Raw genomic sequence first — 21,495 nt, forward strand, 5'->3', positions numbered from 1 at the left:
CAGATTGGTTACTTGGGAAGGGCATGAAAAGCGCAGACATACTTATTGCCAAGATAAATGATTTTAAACACTGTCCTTAGGTGCCTCAGAATTTTTACAGTACTGTATATCCACCAATTCACGCTGTTACAGTTTAGATCTTGCCAATTCACATTGAAGTTACAAGGAATGTTTTGGCCTGAATGAGGCACAATACCAGCCAGCCAATCAGAACAGAGCTTGTTTACACATCTTTAACAATAACATTGTCTTTACTTCTAAGGGGTGAAGAGTGGTTGGAAAATGTAATGTAAAAATAAATAATGACTGTTTTCGGTACATAAAACCACACAAAGGTGGAGTGCGAGGCAACACAAAACAAGAAAAACGTAGTGTATGGCCCTTTATTGATTTGATTAACTTCTAAAGATCATATGATTTTTAAGCAGACTAGATGCATCATCGCTTCAGTAAAAGTAACTTAAAAGTAAAGTTAAAGTTAATAAAAGTAACTCATGTATCTTGCGCTCTCTCTGTCTTTGTCTGTGTAGAATTATAAAGTGCGTCGATTTGCATTTGAGCTGAAGATGCAGGATAAGAGCTCATATCTGCTGGCCGCAGATTCTGAGACTGAGATGGAGGACTGGATCAACACACTGAACAAAATCCTGCACAGCAGCTTTGAGCTTGCCATGCAGGAGAAAAGGAATGGAGACCTACATGATGGTCTGTGTGCATGCGCGTGCGTGCGTGTGTGTGTGTATTTTCATTATTAGACCACCCAGATATCTACCACTCTTGACATGACAGTACTCCTCTTGAGGACACTGAGCAAGTGTTTCTACATCAGCCAGCTAATACAAACATACACTTATATCCATCTCTCCTGGTAACCACTGAACATACTCATCTGCCTGTTCTCTGGGACACTTAGCTGTTGCAGGCCTCAGGGCCTCCTCTGTGTTTTGCTGTGTCTCGGCTCAGTGGTCTCCTTGGTTTGTTTGTTCTAGTTAAGCAGTTGCTGGTGTAATGTTCTCTCTGTTGGAGTTTATGCATCGTTAGCCATGTTTTTTGTCTTGTGGTCTGGATGTGTGCCATGTTAATTAGAGCTGTTCGTTTCTCTGGCTCTGTAGATGATGAACTGGGGAAAGCTGATAACTCTTCTGGAAGTATGGACAGCTTTCAGGTAGGTCCTGTTTGCAAAATAGCCAGCACAGAACCCTAGAGAATAGTTTGAGCTTTTACTCAAAGACTGACAGGCAATGTACAGGCATGATTTAGGCAGTTGTAGTGTGTGCACTGCAGACATTTTCATTACATTTGGAGCATAATGAAGTGTTTGTGACTGTTAAAGAAGTGAGCTGTTTTGTGAGAAGTTGACAGGGTTTTTCCCAACACCCTCATCATAATATCTTTATAGTCTTATGTGCTTCTAATTTGTCCTGCTTGACTAAATGTGCTTCTTTACAGAGTGCCCGAGACATCGAGTCCAAAATAAGGAATGAGACTCGCCTAAAACTCTTTACACTGGACCCGGACACACAGGTACAGGGCTAAAACACGACAGTGTTCCAAGTGGTTAATATTAGACACCACTAACAGTATGTGCTTTAGGCAAATACACTGATACTCTGCTTTACATCTGTACTGTTGTAAGTCTGTTTAAAATGACTGTGGTGAGGTCATTGCGTATACTTTGACTTATTAGAGACATGTTTCACACTTCCTTATCTTTTTTAGCTGTATAAATAATAAGCCATGCAATGATAAAAAAAAAAAATACAATCAGTCACCTGTCTTAGTTATCCTTAGAATGCTACCTCTGATTAGACAGCTAATGTTTCAGAATACACCCAAAATATAAGTAAATAAATTATTTTATTACTAGATATTAATTTATTAGATATTACTTATGAAATATCAAAGAAGGCAAGAGGTCTTCAAACTTTTCATTGGCAGTGCACTGTAAAGATAGCCATGTCTGTGTCTACAGAAATTGGTCTTCTCTGGCATTGAACCTGAAGTCAAACCTTTTGAAGAGAAGTTTGGGAAACGGATTCTTGTAAAATGCAACGACCTGTCCTTCAACCTGCAGAGCTGTGTGGCAGACAACGAGGAGGGACCAACTACTAATGTATGCACCACTATTGTTTTATGTATATCTACTCACTATGACAGCTTTGGTAATGAACAGAGCTCTGAGCTAACTGTATCATTATCTGAGACTGTTTCTGTTTTCTCTGTGTGTTTGGCAGGTGGAGCCCTTTTTTGTCACTCTGTCTCTGTTCGATACTCAGAACAGTCGAAAGATTTCTGCAGATTTTCATGTGGATCTGAATCACCAGTCAGTCAGAGCAATGGTGCCAGGCTCAGGAGCTCAGATCATTAATGGAGCCTCAGATGCAGCACAGCGGACCACCAACGGTCTGCCGGAGAGCGCTCTGCAATATCCACGACAGGTAGAGAGCAATCAAGGTTCATGCTGCATCAAAGCCTAATATGTTATTTGACAGCAGATATTTAACAAAAATCCCTGCAAAAAAAAAACATACCCTGTGAATTAATATTTGGTACAGCTACATTTTACTACAAGTTATGCACATTCATTGGGTCTTCAGTAAATAGAGCATTTAAATTTGCTTCTTCATGTCATTGAGAATATGTGAATAATAGGACAAAAGCGTGGCCCCTTTCTTCAGGGTTTCAGAAAACTCAGAGAAGGGACGCTTTGATCTTCCATAATTATAGCTGTAATAGGACCTTTATTAGTTTTCACTAAGCATGATATTCCATCTGTTTGTGTAGGGAGTATTCTCTGTAATGTGTCCACACCCTGATATCTTTCTGGTGGCTCGGATTGAAAAGATTCTGCAGGGAGGAATAACTCATTGTGCTGAACCATACATGAAGAACTCTGACTCCGCTAAGGTATTGTGTGTGTATGGAGGGGTGGGATTAATGCTAAAAGGAGTGTTTTAAACTGTATATTTTTTTGCATCATTTGGCATTAATTGTCAATAATTCTAATATACTTCTCTATGAATTCCTTTGAATCAGAAAACAAAAGCATCAGTATAAGTTTGTCTTTTTACTCTCTGTAATTTTTACTTTGAAAATAGCTAGCTAGCTTACGGCTAATGTCCTTGAAGATGTAAGAAACCCCACACATTATGACAATGATTTCATCCTTCAGTCATCACAGCTTGTTTTTTTTTGCTTTGTTTTTGTTTATGATATTATAAGGATGCAAAATTTTAAAACAAATTTACATCTAACATAACATCAACATTGCATTTCAGGTGAGATCATCAGCATTCCCCCCCACACTACAGGATGTGAAGTCATATATCTTAATCATGTTTAATATTTATGATTTGAAATCAGGGCAGCCTTGACTGAACTCTGAGCTTAAGATGGAGGTTATATTCACCTCTTACCGCAGGATAACCTGGGAAGATTATTCTTTAAGACTAAATCGAACCTACAGTGCTCTGTCCAGAGTAGAGAGAGCTATGTATTTGTGTTGTACAGTGGTATGATTTATAAGACCAAAGATATTAAAAGCATAAGGGACTACCATTAGAGTGGTCTGTATGGAAATCCTGGCAGCAGTGAGCAGTAAGTTGTAAAGCTAGAATGCTCTGCTCTCTCATCTCTCGTCTCCTCAGACTGCTCAGAAGGTGCTGAGGAATGCTAAATTAGCATGTAGCAGACTTGGCCAGTACAGGATGCCATTTGCATGGGCAGCCAGGTAAGAAATATGTCTTTTATATTGTCCACAACTCATGAAAAGTTGATGAACACTCATGTTTCAGACTGCTTATGTTCTGTCCAGCCAAATGGAAAAGGCTTTGACTGCTTTTCCATGGCAAAGAAAGCAAAGTTTTATAGTCAAGCAACCTGAAACAGTGCTCTGTTTTTCAATGAGCTCTAAGACAGAGAATTGTGAATGGATTGAGAAGTAGTAAACGCTGTCTTTAGATTGGTTTGCAATAGATAATAGCACTTTCAGCGTGCCACTGAGTGTGTTTTCTTTTCCGTGGGACATTTCAGATTATACCTTCACAGGAAAGGGGTTTGTGAGCGTGTTATCTACTCTGCCCTAATGGAAGAATGACATAATTCCCCAACAGGAACCCTTTGTTCATCTTACCCTCTTCACCCTCCTCTTCTGTTTCCTTCTCTGTCCCTCTTTCAGGCCTCTGTTTAAGGATGCATCTGGGACATTGGATAAGTCTGTGCGTTTCTCTGCAATATACAGGCAGGACAGTAACAAACTTTCCAATGAGGACATGTTTAAACTGCTGGCAGATTTCAGAAAGTTAGTGTGACTCCTTCTTTTTTCTCCTTATTGTTTGTATCAAAAGAGAGAATCAAAAAAAGCAGTTCTAGATGATACTGTTAAGCACTCGTATTCCTTCAGTGGGAGATCTTGTTCTCTATGGAATTATCAGTATTTCTCAATTGGCTTGAGATGCCTTGTGAAGTGGTTAATTTTATGGCTTGATGTATCTTAAAGCTACACTATGTAAGATTTGGGAATTTTCTCACTCTCTTACCCCAGGCAAGAAAAGATGGCAAAGCTGCCAATAATTCTGGGAAATCTGGATGTCACTATTGACAGTGTGGCCCCGGATCTCCCCAGTGAGTCAGAGTCTGCTAACACACTTCCTCAGCTAATGAGATTCACTTTTCATTCTCATTATTTTCTGCAAACTGTTTTAATTCATTTTTCCTTTCTTTGTACCTTTCTCTCTATGTAGATTGCATAACCTCCTCATATCTGCCAGTGCGTCAGTTTGAGAGCAGTGATTGGAATGGACTCTTTTTTGAGGTTGAGGAGTTTGTGCCATGCTTGGCTAAATGCTCTCAGCCCTTCACCACATATAATAACCATCTATACGTCTACCCACGGCACCTGAAATATGACAGCCAGAAGACCTTTGCTAAGGTAACAGCACTAGATGTTTGTGTGTTTTATCAAGAGATGTCATGATACCAGTTCTTATTTTACAATAATAATGCTGAAACCTTGAGTATCTCCTAATACTGATCCAGTGTTTTAAAATAAAATTAGGTAATAAGCTTTAAAATAAGCTATTTAAACTGAAGCACTTCACTTAAGATATACAGCTATGAATATGAATGCTCAGACACCTCTTAGTCCACAGCATGAATTGCAGAACCAGTAATATTATTGTTACATTAAAAATAGTATTTCAGGTTAAATTCTTAGTTCTTTTTTCATCTTTGTTCATTTTATCTCCTGGTATCAATCCTATACTGATAATGAGTATCACATCTTTGCTATGTCTGATTTTAATGTAATCAAATAGCAACAGCTGAGGTTTATGTTGTAAGGTAACTGTGAAATGTAATTGTTAATTGTATGTTTCTGCAGGCCAGAAACATTGCTGTGTGTGTGGAGTTCAGAGACTCTGATGAGGAAGATGCTCTCCCTCTCAAGGTATATATATTTGCTGCTACAAATGTCATTGACCAGTGCACTCTGTAATACAGTGCATATAAGCTCACTCTCTCTATATTAATTAATCTCCACGTTTGTTAGTGTTCATAGTCATATAAAACAGAATAAACAACAGTTAGGGAACTGAGTTTTTTAATTGGTTGGGTTCAGGGAAAAAAAACGTAAATAGAAGAAACAATAAAACATTGATCTTACAAAAACAACAAAGTCTCATTTCTGAGTGGTACTATAACATCTTTAGAGAGCATCAGTGAGTAATGTTGTGTATTTGAGCTTGAGCCATTTCCTTGACATTTGGAAGCTACTAGACATCAGCTAGGAAGCAAGATAGCTAATCAGCCAATTTGAACGCCTTAATCTGTGCTTTAATAAATGCATACAGTAAAAGACAATTAAATTGTTAATCGCAGTCATTCATATGACGCAGTTCTCAGCTAAATTTTCAGAATTGTGACAGGTCTAGATTTATTTAACACAAAGGAACTGCTCTCTGACCTCTTTCTCTGTCCTGTAGTGTATATATGGTCGTCCAGGTGGACATCACTTCACTAAGAATGCCTTTGCTGCAGTATTGCATCATCAGCAAAACCCAGAGTTTTATGATGAGGTAAGACATTCAGACTTATCACCAGAGGAGCTGAAGATCCGTTAATGTGGTAGTTCAGCAAAAATATATGCCTCTTTTCCTAAGTGTAGTTGATGAGCCATAAATGTTTGGTGTGTGAACTTTGCTTCTTTAGTTTTATGCTTGAGCTAAAATAGCTTTTTTTTTGTTCCTCTCAGTTTAAGATTGAGCTGCCAACTCAACTGAATGAGAAGCATCATCTCTTGTTCACATTCTACCATGTCAGTTGTGACAGCAACAGCAAAGCTAGCACCAAAAAGCGGGAGCAGGTGGAGACACAGGGTATGCCAGGATTCATACATACACATTCTGGATGCACTGGAGGGATAAAGCAGGAACAAGACAGTCTGTACTTGTACAGTACTCTTGTGCCAGACAGGTTCAGGATTAGGATCAGGAGGTGCAGGATGAAGTTAGAGTAAACAGTGAATAAAGAGCTTTTATTTGAATTAATCTCAATGTGTATTTTTGGGTCAGATTATTTTTTATTATATTTAATCAGGTAGAGTGGAGAAGGCACATCAGTTTCTCAAACAGTTTGGGAAACAGTTTTATAAATAATCATTTGTAATATTAGTAATGTACATTATTTTATTGTTGCCTGAACATTTTCTTAGCAGACGTGATACTACTGATTTGTATCCAAAATGCTTTTGTACTTTTCTGAATTCATGATCTCATCAGTGAACATAAGCTCACCAACACAATTGTAAAAATACAGCCACAGACTTTGTTGTTTCCACCTCTGTACTTTATAGCAGTTGTTCTCAAACCAGTCCTCAGGGGCCACCAGTCAGTCCACATTTTAGCGTTTTCCCTATGTTTTAGAAGTTAGTTGTAGCTGAAATCTGGACTGCAGGGGGCCCCTGAGGACTGATTTTAGAACCACTGGTTTATATTATAGTACTGCAGGCTGTCTGTCTGTCTTCTCCAGGATTTCTCCATACAGACCATCAGTTTGATGGTGTGCCATCATTTGCTTAACCTAAAGCACATTAAACTTAACCAATTGTTAGTGTCCAAATACCTTCTGAAGCCACTGTAAATATAATAATTCTCTTAATATCCAAGTACTATTTATTTATTCTTCTGATATTTGAATATTGAGTTGTTTGTCTGTGTAGTCCTTGTTCAGTGGTTGATATTTCACCTAATATTGTCATTAGATTGCCCATTTGTCCTTGTTCTGCCTCCAAAACTGTAACATGTTAGTCTGACTTAAAGAACCCTGATACTTCCAAGTCAACTCTCAATTGTGGCGGCAATTAAAAAAAAATGTGTGTGTGTGTGTGTGTTTGTGTATGTATGTGTGTGTGTGTGTGTGTGTGAGAGAGGGAGGTTATACACCATATCTCTGCAGTCTAAAGAAAACCTTATCTCCATTTTTGGCGTTTTTCAGTTTTATACAAAATTTGTCCTTTACATTATGTATATTTCATGAAGAATGGCCCAAAATAACTTGCAAAAAAGTATTTTTTTTCTTTCCTTTAAAGTTATCATTTTGGAGATAGAAAGTTTTCTTCTGAAAACAGCAATATAGATTATGTAAACAATATGTGTTGATAATGTATAATCTCAGTGTATATTTCATAATGATTATGCAACAGGGTATATCTGGATGTTTCACTTTAATCCAAATAGGATGGAAAGAGGGAAGAGAGTTTTGCAAGACAGATTTTTTTTGCTGAACTTGGAGTTGCTTACACTTGCATCACCTCTTACAATGAGTCCTGTCCTTGTCATCTCTCTCTCGCTCTCTCTCGCTCTCTCTCGCTCTCTCTCGCTCTCTCTCGCTCTCTCTCGCTCTCGCTCTCTCTCTCTCTCTCTCTCTCGCTCTCGCTCTCGCTCTCGCTCTCGCTCTCGCTCTCGCTCTCGCTCTCTCTCGCTCTCTCTCGCTCTCGCTCTCTCTCGCTCTCTCTCTCTGTGTAGTGGGCTATGCATGGCTACCCTTGCTGAAGGATGGCAGAGTGATCATGAATGAGCAGCACATTCCTGTAGCTGCAAACCTTCCTGCAGGGTACCTCAGTTACCATGACAGCAACGGCAAGGTGCACCCATACTGCAAGAAACACTCAATTCATTCTGTTGGATATGTTATCAGTTAGAAATCCTAATGTAAAGCTACTATCAAATATAAAGCTGTGCTTCTTTTTATTGTGTTTGTGTGTCTAGCAGCATGCAGGTCCTGAAGTGAAGTTTGTTGATGGAGGAAAGCCTCTGTTTAAAGTCTCTACTCACTTGGTTTCCACCGTCTACACACAGGTGTTTAACACTGCTCTAACATTCTCCTGACCCTTCTCAGTTAATGACAAAGGCACTGTTTTCTGTACCCTGTTTACATTGGAATTTGACGTCCTATTACAGTGATCTGATTGCTTACGCTTGCCCTTTTAAAATATACAATTTGACCACATGATCGAAACTCATTGTCATGTGAAATGTTTATTTTTAGATCAGGCTGGTGTGGCACTGGTGTGGAGTAGTCATTGCCTAGTCTGTACTGTATTTGCTTTATTGAACATTTGATCACATTACAGAGCATTCCAGTGAAGTTACCAAGAAATAAGGCATGGCAGCTTGGTAGGGTTTCTCACGTCTCGCTAGAAATTTATGGAAACCACCTGAACACTCTAGTGTTTGTTTCTGCAACCACTGACATTACATATTTTATTATTGCTTGCTACTAATGCTCCTTGAGCATGCATTCACACTTGTTGTTTTTAATGCTACAGTATCATCATAAAAGCTACTTTAGCTAACTTTGATCAAAATTACCTTCTATAGTGAATGACACTTATTGAGCATTTCTGAGCATTACCCTACAGTAAAGTATTACCAGGATGTAATTTTTATGAGCGACAGTTACCATGTATTATGTAAACATTGTAAATTGTCCTACAACATGTGCACTTGCTTAGCAATGCACACATGCTTTGAAACAGTCAAAATTAAAAATGAGATAACAATTGAAGTTAGATGCAGTAGGCAAAATGCTTCTTGCCTTTCCCATGCAATGAATAGCTTTTGTGTTCAAAAACCTACAAGGAGAATATACATGTACATGCCATTTCTTAAAAAAGAAAAAAGAAAAGAAACAGGAACAATATTAAAACTTGTAACACACACGATGCTAGACTATAAAGCTGACTGCAGTGCATTCACATGGACACGCAGCTCCGATCAGAATGCATGTTTGACTACGTCATAGTCAGAATAGCTTGATCTGAGCATTCTGGTTACAAATACGATTATAATTATCTTTTAAATATTTGAGCCACGTGTAAACAGAGCATGTGTTTGTTTATGTAGAGGGACCTTCAGTTTTCAGGTTTCTTGATGGTTTTGGCTTTATAATTATTTTCAAATGCATTTGCAAATACAACGCCAGTTGCAATGATGTTGGGACATTGTGTAAAACATAAATAAAAACTAAATACAATGAATTGCAAATCCTTTTCAACCTATGTTCAACTGAATACTCTACAAAGACAAGATATTTAATGTTCAAATGGATAAACTTTTATTGTTTTTTGCAAATATTCACTCATTTGGAATTTGATGCCTGCAACACGTTCCAAAGAAGTTGAGACAGATCATGTTTACCACTGTGTTACATCACCTTTCCTTTTAACAACACCTAATAAGCGTTTGGGAACTGAGGACACTAATTGTTGAAGCTTTGTAGGTGGAATTCTTTCCCATTCTTGCTTGATGTACAACTTCAGTTGCTCAACAGTCTGGGTTCTCCGTTGTCGTATTCATAATGCTTCATAATTTGCCACACATTTTCAATGGGAGACAGGTCTGGACTGCAGGCAGGCCAGTCTAGTACCCGCACTCTTTTACTATGAAGCCACGCTGTTGTAACACGTGCAGAATGTGGCTTGGCATTGTCTTGCTGACATAAGCAGGGACGTCCCTGAAAAAGATGCTGCTTGGATGGCAGCATATGTTGTTCCAAAACCTGTGTATGTACCTTTCAGCATTAATGGTGCATTCACAGTTACCCCTGCCATGGGCACTAACACACCCCCATACCATCAGAGATGCTGGCTTTTGAACTTTGCACTGATAACAATCCGGACAGTCCTTTTGCTCTTTGGCCCGGAGGACACGACGTCCATGATTTCCAAAAACAATTTGAAATGTGGACTCATCAGACCACAGGACACTTTTCCACTTTGTGTCAGTCCATCTCAGATGAGCTCGGGCCCAGAGAAGCCAGCGGCATTTCTGGGTGTTTTTGATATATGGCTTTCGCTTTGCATGGCAGATTTTTAACTTGCACTTGTAGATGGAGCGACGAACTGTGTTCACTGACGGTGGTTTTCTGAAGTGTTCAAGAGCCCATGTGGTAATATACGTTACACAATGATGTCGGTTTTTGACCCCTGAGGGATCGAAGGTCACGGGCATTCAGTGTTGGTTTTCTGCCTTGCTGCTTACTTGCAGAGATTTCTCCAGATTCTCTGAATCTTTTGATGATATAATGGACTGTAGAAACTTTTTTTCTACAGTTTTTAAACTGTTGGACTATTTGCTCATGCAGTTGTTCACAAAGTGGTGAACCTTGCCCCATCCTTGCTTGTGAACGACTGAGCCTTTCAGGGATGCTCCCTTTATACCAATCATGACACTCACCTGTTTCCAATTAACCTGTTCACTTGTGAAATGTTCCAAACAGGTGTTTTTTGAGCATTCCTCAACTTTTCCAGTCTTTTGTTGCCCCTGTCCCAACTTCTTTGGAAGGTGTTGCAGGCATCAAATTCAAAATGAGTGATTATTTGCAAAAAACAATAGTTTATCCGTTTGAACACTAAATATCTTGTCTTTGTGGTGTATTTAATTGAATATAGGTTGAAAAAGATTTGCAAGTCATCGTATTCTGTTTTTATTTGTTTTACACAACGTCCCAACTTAATTGGAATTGGGGTTGTAATTTAAATCTATTTTCTCCTTCACCTTCAGGATCAGCATTTACACAATTTCTTCCTTCACTGTGAGAGCAGTGTGTCTACGCCTCAGCCCAAAGGAGGAGAGCTGGTCAAATACCTGAAGGTATGACTGCAGAATAACAGTGAAAGTAATGCCAATGTAATTACAACAGCCAATGTAATACCGTTTTTCATGCTCTCTCTTTCTCTCGGTCTCCACCTTATCCAGTTCATTTATTTGGGTGCATGTGTTTCCTGAGGATGTTTGTAGAGTCAGGCTTGTTTGTGCAGTCTAATACCACTTTCCTAACACACTCAGGGCACTGAGTAGAGAACTTCATACACAGGGCTGTCTGTGGAGTGTGTGTGTAAACAGGCCATTCCACTCTGATAACAGCACAGTGACCTCTCTCAGTCAGCCAAGTCAGTTCTCCACCCAGGAGCTGCAGGGTGTGGGAGTTTTCCACCACAGTATTGAGGTGCCCAGATGTACTGGTTGATGAGTGATAGGCAGGATAGTACTGAGCCATCATGTGGGATAGAGCACCTGTCAATCAGCAGTGTCTTTAACGGGTGTCTGTTCTTGTCTACATCATAATAATACTTTATTTGTTATTAAGTTGATATAAACTAAATTTAAAATAAATGCAAAGTAAAACCAAAACCCCACTTTCCTGCAGTTTTATATAGTATATAAAACTGTGAAAGTTTTAAAACAGAGCAGTCACTGCGCTGTCCATATAAGAATATTTATCTGCAACAGCCCATTTTGAATTTACTGATTTTGTGAAATCATGAAAACACTAACTTACATCTGCCTTTTCAACTTGCAGCAGTTTAGCTCCGCCCATTCACATTGAAGTTATAAGTATAATTGCAGTCCAGACTGCTCTTTCAATGAGGCATTATACAGGGCAGCCAATCAGAACAGTAACTACCTTCATATCAGTCTTACAGGCACAGTAACAATACCAGACTGTGTAGCAGAAGTGGCCTCAGTGAAAGTGATAAAGCCAATAGTACAGAAATGTAACAAATACGGTACACATATATACAACTATATTCAGTTGTTCAATGAGGGAGTAAAACTCATAGGCATTGTAATTAAACAGAGAATTATTGAAATTGCTCACATTCAAATAGATGAAAGATATGCACCAAGTGATCCAGAACCACCAGAGAACTGATATTGCAGTGTTCTACCTATTGTTAAAATTAGAAGATTGTTGACTAACTAGAATGATTAGTCTGAAGGACCTTGTATGTGCCCCCTCCAGAGTCTGCATGCAATGGAGGCTCATGTGATGATAAACTTCCTCCCTACGATCCTGAACCAGCTGTTCCGTGTGCTTACAAGTGCAGCACACGAAGATGTTGCCGTCAATGTCACCAGGTCAGTTCCTACCAACTTAATGAGTAAAGAATTATATTAGTATGTATTTTATCACTGTCATAAAAACCTCTAAAGCAATAACATTAGGAGAAGAAAAACATTTTTTCTTGTTAAATTTTATTTATTTTTATTTTATTAACTATAACTTCTCCCCTCTCTCAGAGTGATGATCCATGTTGTAGCTCAGTGCCATGAGGAGGGCTTGGAACATCACCTCCGCTCATATGTCAAGGTTAGTGCCTTAAGCAGCACCAATGATGTAATGTACTGAGTGCCTGACTACATTCAAGTTATGTGTTGAGATGGTAGGGCCAGGGGACGACTCAAGCTAACTCTTGGTCACACTGGCGATCCTTCACTCAAGGTCACAGGTTCTTTTAAGTTATCAAGAACTCATGATTGTTATTTGTGTGTATGCATGTCTGTGTCTGTGTGTAGTATGTGTTTAAAACAGATGCCAACACAGCTACTGGTAAAACGGTGCATGAGGAGCTGGCCAAAGCCATGACCACAATCCTCAAGCCATCCACTGACTTCCTAACCAGCAACAAACTGCTGAAGGTGAGCTGCACCTGCTATCTCTGTCCACTGCAGTGATTTATTTTCAACTGTAGCACACAACACTGGTTTCTGATGATGGTATAAAGGTATTTAATTCCCAGACATATTCTGCTGAAATCTTTTTGTGAGATTTTTTTCCTTTTTATGATGCGTTTTCTGATATGATTCTTTGTGTTACTGTGTTTAGTACTCCTGGTATTTCTTTGAAGCTTTAGTGAAGTCCATGGCCCAGTACCTGATAGAAAGTGGTAAAGTTAGGGTAAGTCTGACTGCATGCTTGCTTGCGAGTGGTTTCATTACAGAATTGACCCTAGATCTATAGTTATCATGGTCCTTTTGGTATGCAATATAATTACATAGTTCCATTGTTATACAATAAATTTCAATCAGTTTATATTCTGTATTGACATGTTTGTATCTGTGCTTCCATTTTTTTTCCATTTGTCAAGAAATAACAAAAATAACAAAGAACTTTCATCAAATCCTAATGAAATACAACCCCAGTTCCAATGAAGTTGGGACATTCTGTAAATCATAAATAAAAACAGAATATGATGATTTGCAAATCATTTTCAACCTATATTCAATTGAATGCACTACAAAGACAAGATATTTAATATTCAAACGGATAAACTTAGTTTTTTGCAAATATTCACTCATTTGGAATTTGATACCTGCAACACGTTCCAAAGAAGTTGAGACAGGGGCATGTTTACCACTGTGTTACTTCACCTTTCCTTTTAACAACACTCAATAAACATTTGGGAACTGAGGACACTAATTGTTAGAGCTTTGTAGGTGTAGCTTTTGTTGCCCCGTCCCAACTTCTTTGGAACGTGTTGCAGGCATCAAATTCCAAATGAGTGAATATTTGCAAAAAACAATAAAGTTCATCCGTATGAACATTAAATATCTTGTCTTTGTAGTGTATTCAGTTGAATATACATTGAAAAGGATTTGTAAATCATTGTACTCTGTTTATATTTAGACAACGTCCCAACTTCATTGGAATTGGGGTTGTATCTCTAAATTGAGATCCATCTGAAGAACTAAATCAGTGAAATATGACCTGTTTTGAGGCACATGGTGGTGGGCCTAACAGGGTTAATGATATCACTGTTTTGGTGCTTTCAGTTTATTCAGTGAGGCTTATTACCCTCACATGAGCAATTCAGATTTAGACCTGTCTGGGGATGGGCTCTGGCCTCAAAGCTTTTGAACTTTGCCCTCTATCCCATAGCTGTCCAGAAACCAGCGTTTCTCAGCTTCGTTTCATCACACAGTGGAGACCCTGGTGAACATGCTGATGCCTCACATTGTGCAGAAATACAAAGACAACCTGGATGCAGCATGCAATGCCAACCACAGCCTGGCTTTCTTCATTAAGGTGAGGAGAGGCAGTGTCTGTACACCAGAGTAATATGTCTCACCAATCTAGAATCCAGCACTTAGTAGTTAGTAGATTTACTAAGTCTGCCCTCAGACTTTGTGTATGATGCAGTTAAAGGGTTTTTCGCTTTATTATGGCTTTGAGTCTTTGTTGGTCTGTTTTTATGGCAGACAAATTAGAGAACTTGCATGAGAAATAAGTGAAAGGAAATGAATGCAAATAACCAAAATCTTCCTTTTGTGCCTTCAGCGTTGTTTTACTTTCATGGATCGAGGATTTGTCTTCAAGCAAATCAACAACTACATCAACTGCTTTATGCCTGGAGATGCAAAGGTTCTTTTTCCTATATGAATATAATAGAACGCAAAAGTTTGAATGCAAAATTAAGTATGACAAATTTTAGTACATGGTTTTATTTAGTTTTTAGTTTAGCATACTGGGGAAAAATAATTTTTGCACAGGCCACATTTTATGTTTTACTTTTCCCCCTCACTATACTGAATTCAGCCATTAAACAGTAACTTTGAATTAAAATGTGCAGAAGTGTGTTAACTTATTTTCACTTTAAAAAAAATCAACAGGACATTTTTCCAGGGTGCCCAAACTTTTGCAAGCAGCTGTATCTCCATCTTCTTTTTCACATTTAGAAACATTTTAAAGCTTGCCCTCACCACAGACATAAATACCATAATCCTCCATATTGTTGCAATTCATCATGGTCATCCTGCTATGATATGAGTCTACATTTGTTTAGTCTGTATTTAAGGTGTGCTGTACACATTGCTTTGTTGCCCTCACGCCATTGTGTTGCTGTTCCATTCTTCTCTCTGCAGACACTATATGAATTTAAGTTTGAGTTTCTGAAGGTGGTGTGTAACCACGAGCACTACATCCCTCTAAATCTGCCCATGCCGTTTGGGAAAGGGCGGATACAGAGATTTCAAGGTTAGGACAAACATTGATTCTTATATGCAGCTAAAAGCAACTTGTAATGTCCTCGTATCAGAATTGCCTGAGGAATAATTCTCTTGGGAAAGATCTTCAGTTAACTTGTACTAGATGTAAACCACAAGTCAGAAAAAGCATCCCTTGTTGATTTGCTTAAAATGCCTTACTCATTGTTTTTCTTCAGTTGTCATAGTAGCTTATGACTGTAGAATCCCTATATGTAATATCTGGAGTGGATAGTATTAACCTTAAAAATCTGAATCTCTCCTTTGAGCTGAGTTTTTATATATTGTAGATCATGCTTATCTTAGTGTGTATTGGTGTGTTGTGCTCTGTTGTTCTGTGTGTTTTGCTGATCAGCAGTTCACTACTCCAGTATAGAGTCTCAGTCTTCTGTAGGTAGGTGAGGTGTTATGTCTGCCTGACTGAGCAGTTACCAATCATTAGCTGATCAACACTGTACACTGTTAGAAATAAAGGTTCTGTGCAGTTTTTTGTTCGTCAAGGTACAAACAGTGTAAATGTTCCCTCAAAGGTACAACAGTGGTTTTAAGGTCCAGTTGTAAACCTTAAATATGTTTTTCCAGGTGAAAAGTACATATCTGTACCTTTTCATAACCTAATGATAACAGTTCAAAACAGTTAAATAAAACGCCTGGAGGCAAGACGGGGTATGTGGAGTCTTAGTCAGTATAATTTCAGTGGATTCTGGTACAGTTATGTTCCCTGACTAAAGGTACTGAGATGGACCCTTGAGGGTACCACCACAGTGACAAGAGGGGTACTGCCCCAGGGGCAGTTTAGTCACTTTATTTCTGAGAGTGTACTAATCAATGTGCATCGATCACGTTGCTGTCATCCCTAATGAAAAGACACTTTTTTTTTTTTTCACACCATTTCTATTTCCACTATACCATATCTGAGTTCAGAGAAATGCTCTTAATAACCCAGAATTTTGTATTTTTATTTGTCTGTAATATAATTATGTAAACCCCATCAGTATCAAACTCTACTGTCTTAGAAATATATGCTTTACATTTTGCTGTTCAATTTATTATATTCTCTGCATAGTCAGTGAGCCTCTTAATACCCTGTTCTCTGTCTTTCTCTTTCAGATCTCCAGTTGGACTACTCTCTAACAGATGACTTCTGTAAGAACCACTTTCTAGTGGGCTTGTTATTGAGGGAGGTGAGTGGGGCTCTACAGGAGTTCAGAGACATCCGTCAAATAGCTGTCCAGGTGCTGAAGAACCTGATGATCAAACATACCTTTGATGATCGCTACACCTCCAAGGTGAGCCTCAATTTGCTTAGACAGGGTGGTCATATATAGTCTTAAATGTTTGTTGTACTTACGTTTTAGAGAGTTTAATAATGCGTAAAATACAAGCTGTGCGTGATGTGTGTATTGAGTCATGAATCTGTGTGTATTTCAGAGTCAGCAAGCGAGGCTGGCCACTCTCTACCTGCCGCTCTTTGGGATACTTCAAGAGAACGTCCACAGACTCAACATTAAAGACACCTCGCCATTCACCAACAGCCTCTCCAACAGCGTAAGACAGACATCTGGTGGCAACCGTCTGTAAATACAGCTATGGAAATTTTTCCTTGTATACATGACAATCTGATGTGTATTGCAGCATAGCCGGGACGAACCTCTCCTCACCAGTTCATTAATGACACCTCCTAAAGCAGGGGGCCACATAGAGAGCAGCCTCCACAAGGATGTGTTTGGGGTCATCTCTGGAACAGGTGAGAGGGGACAACTGCAGTTACCAAACAGCTACTGATTTATAATACTTTAAAGAACAACCAGGTAAAAATTGTGCAAAACACAGTTTTCTGTTATGCTAAATGTAGTATCAGCCAACCAGCATTTTGCATAAAACTAGTAAAAGGACTACAAATCTACTGTAGCATCTACTATTGTCACTGTTGTTAGCTGCATACACGTGCCACACTTTTGTTCTTTGTTATACAGTAAAACGGTATGTCATACAGTGTTAGACAGAAACCACACAAATAATACTATTTTACATTACTTAACACTTTGACACAATGTGAGGCAGTTGATGTAGACATGGACTTTTCATAGTGCTACTTAGTGAGATACAAGCTTATGTTACTTAGTTATAGTAGCCTTATAGCTTCAGTGCAAAACTAAAGAAGCAGACTTTGGGTATCAAACGTGTTTGATGGCTGACTGTTTAGGGTAACTCAATTATTAAATTAAACTACCAAAATGTGTAATATTTTCAATTTTGCCAAACTATTCCTTTAAAGCAAATAAAGCAACCTGAACACTCTTAAGACCATACAAGGTTTTTCCTCATCCTCAGTATTCTACACAAGAGATAAAAAAGTATGGTTGTGGTTAATTAATAATGGGTGGTATATACACAGTACTTTAGATATTTTCTGAATGTGTGAGTTAAAAGTGAATGACACATGGTTTTGTGGCCTAGCCTCTCCACACACAACCTCGACTCCGAATGTAAGCTCCGTCCGACACGCTGATTCTCGTGGCTCCCTCATCAGCACTGACTCAGGAAACAGCCTATCAGAGCGCCACATTGACAAACACCACCCCCTTGATAAGGTAGTGTACAATCACTCATTCTGTTTGTGATCACATGTTGCCTTGTAGAGTAAGTGATGAGTTAATGCATTTGTTTGAAAATATGTGATTTGCCACTGATGTCTTCACTTTTTAGTGACCAAAATTGTGCAAACTGGCACGTTTAACTGTGTGCAAGCAGACTTTCAAGCTTATTTCAAGACTGCTTTGAATAAGCCCTCATCCATTTGGACATGTCATTTCCCCTTGGGGAAGCCCCGGCGCCACATTTAGGGCCAGTACGTTACTTTATTAGCTCGTGTAAAGTGATGAGTCCCTGGAGGGTCGAGGGGCAGAGTGAACACACATTTTCACTTCAGCAGCTGAACTTGCCCAGAAATCATTAATTCAAATAATTAACAATAAAATAATAAAATAAAACAATAAAATGGTGGACAAAGTTGTTTATAAGTCATAGCAGTAAATTGCTTACATTTATATTGCAAAACCATAATATTTGATTTGATAGGCTTTAGGTTGCAAACTACGCCATCTCTTATACATAACTGCAAATGCATAATTTCTTTATATTGCTTGCTGGCTAGTTGGCATGCTAATAACAGCAAAGCAAAAACAAAGACACTTCACCAGTTGTACAACTTAACCTACTCCAACTTTTGAAGACCTACAGAGCAATTATTCACAAATTGTATCTACTTTACATTCAAAATTTGCATTGCATTGCAAATTTTGCATGGCTACCCCATTAGCTCACTACGGCTAACCTGCTGAGACAGTTGACTATCACATTTAGACTTGCCTGTCATTTTCTTGGGTTGATGGAGCACAAATGTTATATTTATTTTGCTGGGTTATCACTGTTTTGTTAGTTTTGCAATGTATTACTGATGGGCAGGTATGAGATGCCATCGGCAAATGTCGTCAGGACTACATGAGGAGAGACAGACATAAAGCCAGAGTGAAGAGTTTTTTTATCTGTTCTTTACAAGCGTGTGTGCTGCGTGTGCGTGCGTGTGTGTTGTGTGCTAACCCATGGTTGTGTGGTTGCTTCCTGCTCTCAATGCTGTCAGCGGGAGCACTTTGCACGCCGTCACTCCACCAGCATGCTGCATTTCGTCCCAGAGTGTGAGGACACGATGCTGCCCACGCGAGTCAAGCGTCAGACCATGGATTTCTCCCTGCTCTCTGCCCCCTCTTTCTGCCATTCAGCCACCCCCAACAGCACTGCACAAGTACTACACTGCCTGACCTCACACTGCCTGACTGCCTCAGTGTGCCTTGGTCAAGAGTGACGGAGTGAAAGTGTGTGTGTGTGTGTGTGTGTGTGTGTGTGTGTGTGTGTGTGTGTGTGTGTGTGTGTGTGTGTGTGCTTTTGCAATTCCCGTATCTCCTTTGCCAGGAGTGTGATGAGCAGTTGTTGTGTTCAAGCCCTGCATGCACTTGTTTGGTGTTCTCTTTAATCTCTCTGATTAATAAAAAAATAATTTAAAATAATACTAATTCATAAAAAATTACTGTTTTAAAATTAGTAAGAAACAGAGTCTGATTGACACAGCCATTAATATTTTTATGTGTGTTAATGATGTTGTTTTAAAAACTTCATCTTTATCCAGTAAAGGATTTTGGAATCTGAGAGACTATGCATGGTTTATTGTTCAGTTCATTTTTATCGTTTGACCTTTAGATTAATTGTCAAAGTAAGGTAGATTGTTAATATAAGTGATAGTGACAGCCCCAATAATGATATCACTTGTCAGCTTATGTGACACAGTTTATATGGGTTTGTCTAAAGCACACAAAGTCAACTTCTTGCCTTTCTGAGCTCATATTAGTTGACAGACAGAATTGTTGAAGTGAAGTCATAGCCTCATAGTCTCCACCGGTCTTTCTGGCTTTCAGCTCATATTTTCTTCTGGCAAAGGAAGCTGGTCTGTTTCTGTTCCAATCCTGTGCTATGGTAGACATATTACCACTGACTGCTGCTATTACTGCTACTCTGAGTGCTTTCAGAGTTGTAGAGTGTCAGTTCTGCAGCTATCAAGGTCCAGCGGCTCTGGTTTGTATAAAGTGTCCTCAGTAAAATGTGTAGTTTAAGTAAACACTGTACTGTATATGGCCTGGCCAAAATAAATATGTAACATAAATATGCTTCACATATAAATGAAAATAATAATTATATTATAGTAATACATGTATTTATATAGCTCTCCCAGATCATTTTTTCTTATTCATAGTTGTATGGCAGAATGTTTTGAAAAGTGTAGAGAAAATGGACCAGGAAAACAGTTCAAAACTTGGCTAGGCTACAAATACTTGATTGCAGTAACCTAGAATAGTTACCATTCATGATGAGCAGCCAGTAGTAAATGCATTAGGGTCTTTGTTTTAAACTGTGATGCTCTTTTTACAATGTTTAGTGAGTGAATTGTGTGAGTATGGTAAGTTTAGTTTCCAGTGGCTCAGCAATTCCTCTGTCCATTGCTTGGTAACAAGAGTCTCACTGTGGACTTTGGTGTACATTCAGCTCTTGTAGTGATCTACCATGTTTGCTAAAATTGTCACTGTGTTTTGACTGCTTCACTCATTACCTTCTTCGCTTCTCACTATGTAGCATTTACTATATAATGAAACACCTTTACAGGAAAGTCATATATATATTTCGCATGTAAAGTGTGCAAAAACCACATGTTTACAAGTAATCACATATTTTCCACATATCTTTGTGAAGTCTGCAAAAATCATGTGTTTTTTTTTTTTTTCCACATGTGAATTTCATGTGACACTTCTTTAAAGATGGTTGGAGAATATCCATTGATTGACCAGATGATTTACAGTTAGGAATTGTTGAACAACATTCCTGACAAACAATATAGTGCACTATTAACAGTGACTATTTTTGAGTGCCGCTTATGAGTGAGTTGTGGGAGATTGTAGTCCCGTAGAATAACTCTGGAATTATCTTTTGGGCGCTAAGAGAAAAATAGCAGTCAAACATAATATTGCTGTAAAGCACAAGTAGGGGATCCATCTCATTATTCATCATTTAATTATTCGTGCTTTACCAGTGGGAATTTTTGCTCAGTCTGTACAACTTCCTTATAACAATTTTTATTTTTTTTTATTATTGGTCGGGCTATAGCACAGAAAGTAAATATGGTGTATCTTCGGTTGACTGAAGTATCTGTGATATGATGAGGATACTAAATGCAAACCAGGCTGGTTTTAGTGTGTAAAGAATGTGACTTGGGACAGTACTCCAGCTTCTAGAAAACATCAGGACAGCTTATTTAATCTAGTGTGCTTCCTCTGTCATTGTGGTAAGTAAGAAAAATGTGTGGAGAGTGTGGGGGGGGAAAGCATGCCTGACTTTCTGTCTGTCTTTTTCTCCCTCTATCCATATGACAGTGCCATGTGGCTGCCGCTCTTGGTGGAACCCTCCTACGCTGTGATAAACTAGAGCAGTCAGAAGTGAAGAGTCTGTTAATGTGTTTTCTACATGTGCTGAAGAGCATGTCTGAAGGTATATGTGTGTATGTATATGTATATATAATATAATACACACACACACACAGAGTTTCTTTCCAATCCTCTTCACAACA

General features: G+C 38.7%; 1 protein-coding gene across 13 annotated transcripts in view; it reads left to right on the forward strand.

Annotated features, from left to right (window-relative positions):
* zmp:0000001200 (dedicator of cytokinesis protein 9) overlaps positions 1-21,495 on the forward strand; it is a 108,269-nt gene that overhangs the window by 69,584 nt on the left and 17,190 nt on the right. For 7 of the 13 annotated variants that reach the window (XM_037539269.1, XM_017692309.1, XM_037539270.1 and 4 more), the window contains exons 8-35: positions 531-705; positions 1,113-1,165; positions 1,450-1,524; positions 1,973-2,113; positions 2,235-2,438; positions 2,785-2,907; positions 3,648-3,730; positions 4,178-4,300; positions 4,544-4,623; positions 4,743-4,930; positions 5,381-5,446; positions 5,982-6,074; positions 6,251-6,374; positions 8,022-8,140; positions 8,268-8,354; positions 11,061-11,150; positions 12,304-12,419; positions 12,582-12,651; positions 12,858-12,980; positions 13,168-13,239; positions 14,221-14,367; positions 14,620-14,703; positions 15,204-15,315; positions 16,434-16,612; positions 16,755-16,871; positions 16,959-17,070; positions 17,784-17,917; positions 21,302-21,416. In XM_037539269.1, the coding sequence (XP_037395166.1) occupies positions 531-705; positions 1,113-1,165; positions 1,450-1,524; positions 1,973-2,113; positions 2,235-2,438; positions 2,785-2,907; positions 3,648-3,730; positions 4,178-4,300; positions 4,544-4,623; positions 4,743-4,930; positions 5,381-5,446; positions 5,982-6,074; positions 6,251-6,374; positions 8,022-8,140; positions 8,268-8,354; positions 11,061-11,150; positions 12,304-12,419; positions 12,582-12,651; positions 12,858-12,980; positions 13,168-13,239; positions 14,221-14,367; positions 14,620-14,703; positions 15,204-15,315; positions 16,434-16,612; positions 16,755-16,871; positions 16,959-17,070; positions 17,784-17,917; positions 21,302-21,416 (3,205 nt within the window). Of the gene's footprint in view, positions 1-530; positions 706-1,112; positions 1,166-1,449; positions 1,525-1,972; positions 2,114-2,234; positions 2,439-2,784; positions 2,908-3,647; positions 3,731-4,177; positions 4,301-4,543; positions 4,624-4,742; positions 4,931-5,380; positions 5,447-5,981; positions 6,075-6,250; positions 6,375-8,021; positions 8,141-8,264; positions 8,355-11,060; positions 11,151-12,303; positions 12,420-12,581; positions 12,652-12,857; positions 12,981-13,167; positions 13,240-14,220; positions 14,368-14,619; positions 14,704-15,203; positions 15,316-16,433; positions 16,613-16,754; positions 16,872-16,958; positions 17,071-17,783; positions 17,918-21,301; positions 21,417-21,495 lie in introns of all 13 variants that reach the window. The other 6 variants (XM_017692308.1, XM_037539267.1, XM_037539268.1 and 3 more) reach the window with 1 other exon arrangement.

The sequence above is a fragment of the Pygocentrus nattereri genome, chromosome 6 (assembly GCF_015220715.1).
Source record: "Pygocentrus nattereri isolate fPygNat1 chromosome 6, fPygNat1.pri, whole genome shotgun sequence".
Lineage (NCBI taxonomy): Eukaryota > Metazoa > Chordata > Actinopteri > Characiformes > Serrasalmidae > Pygocentrus > Pygocentrus nattereri.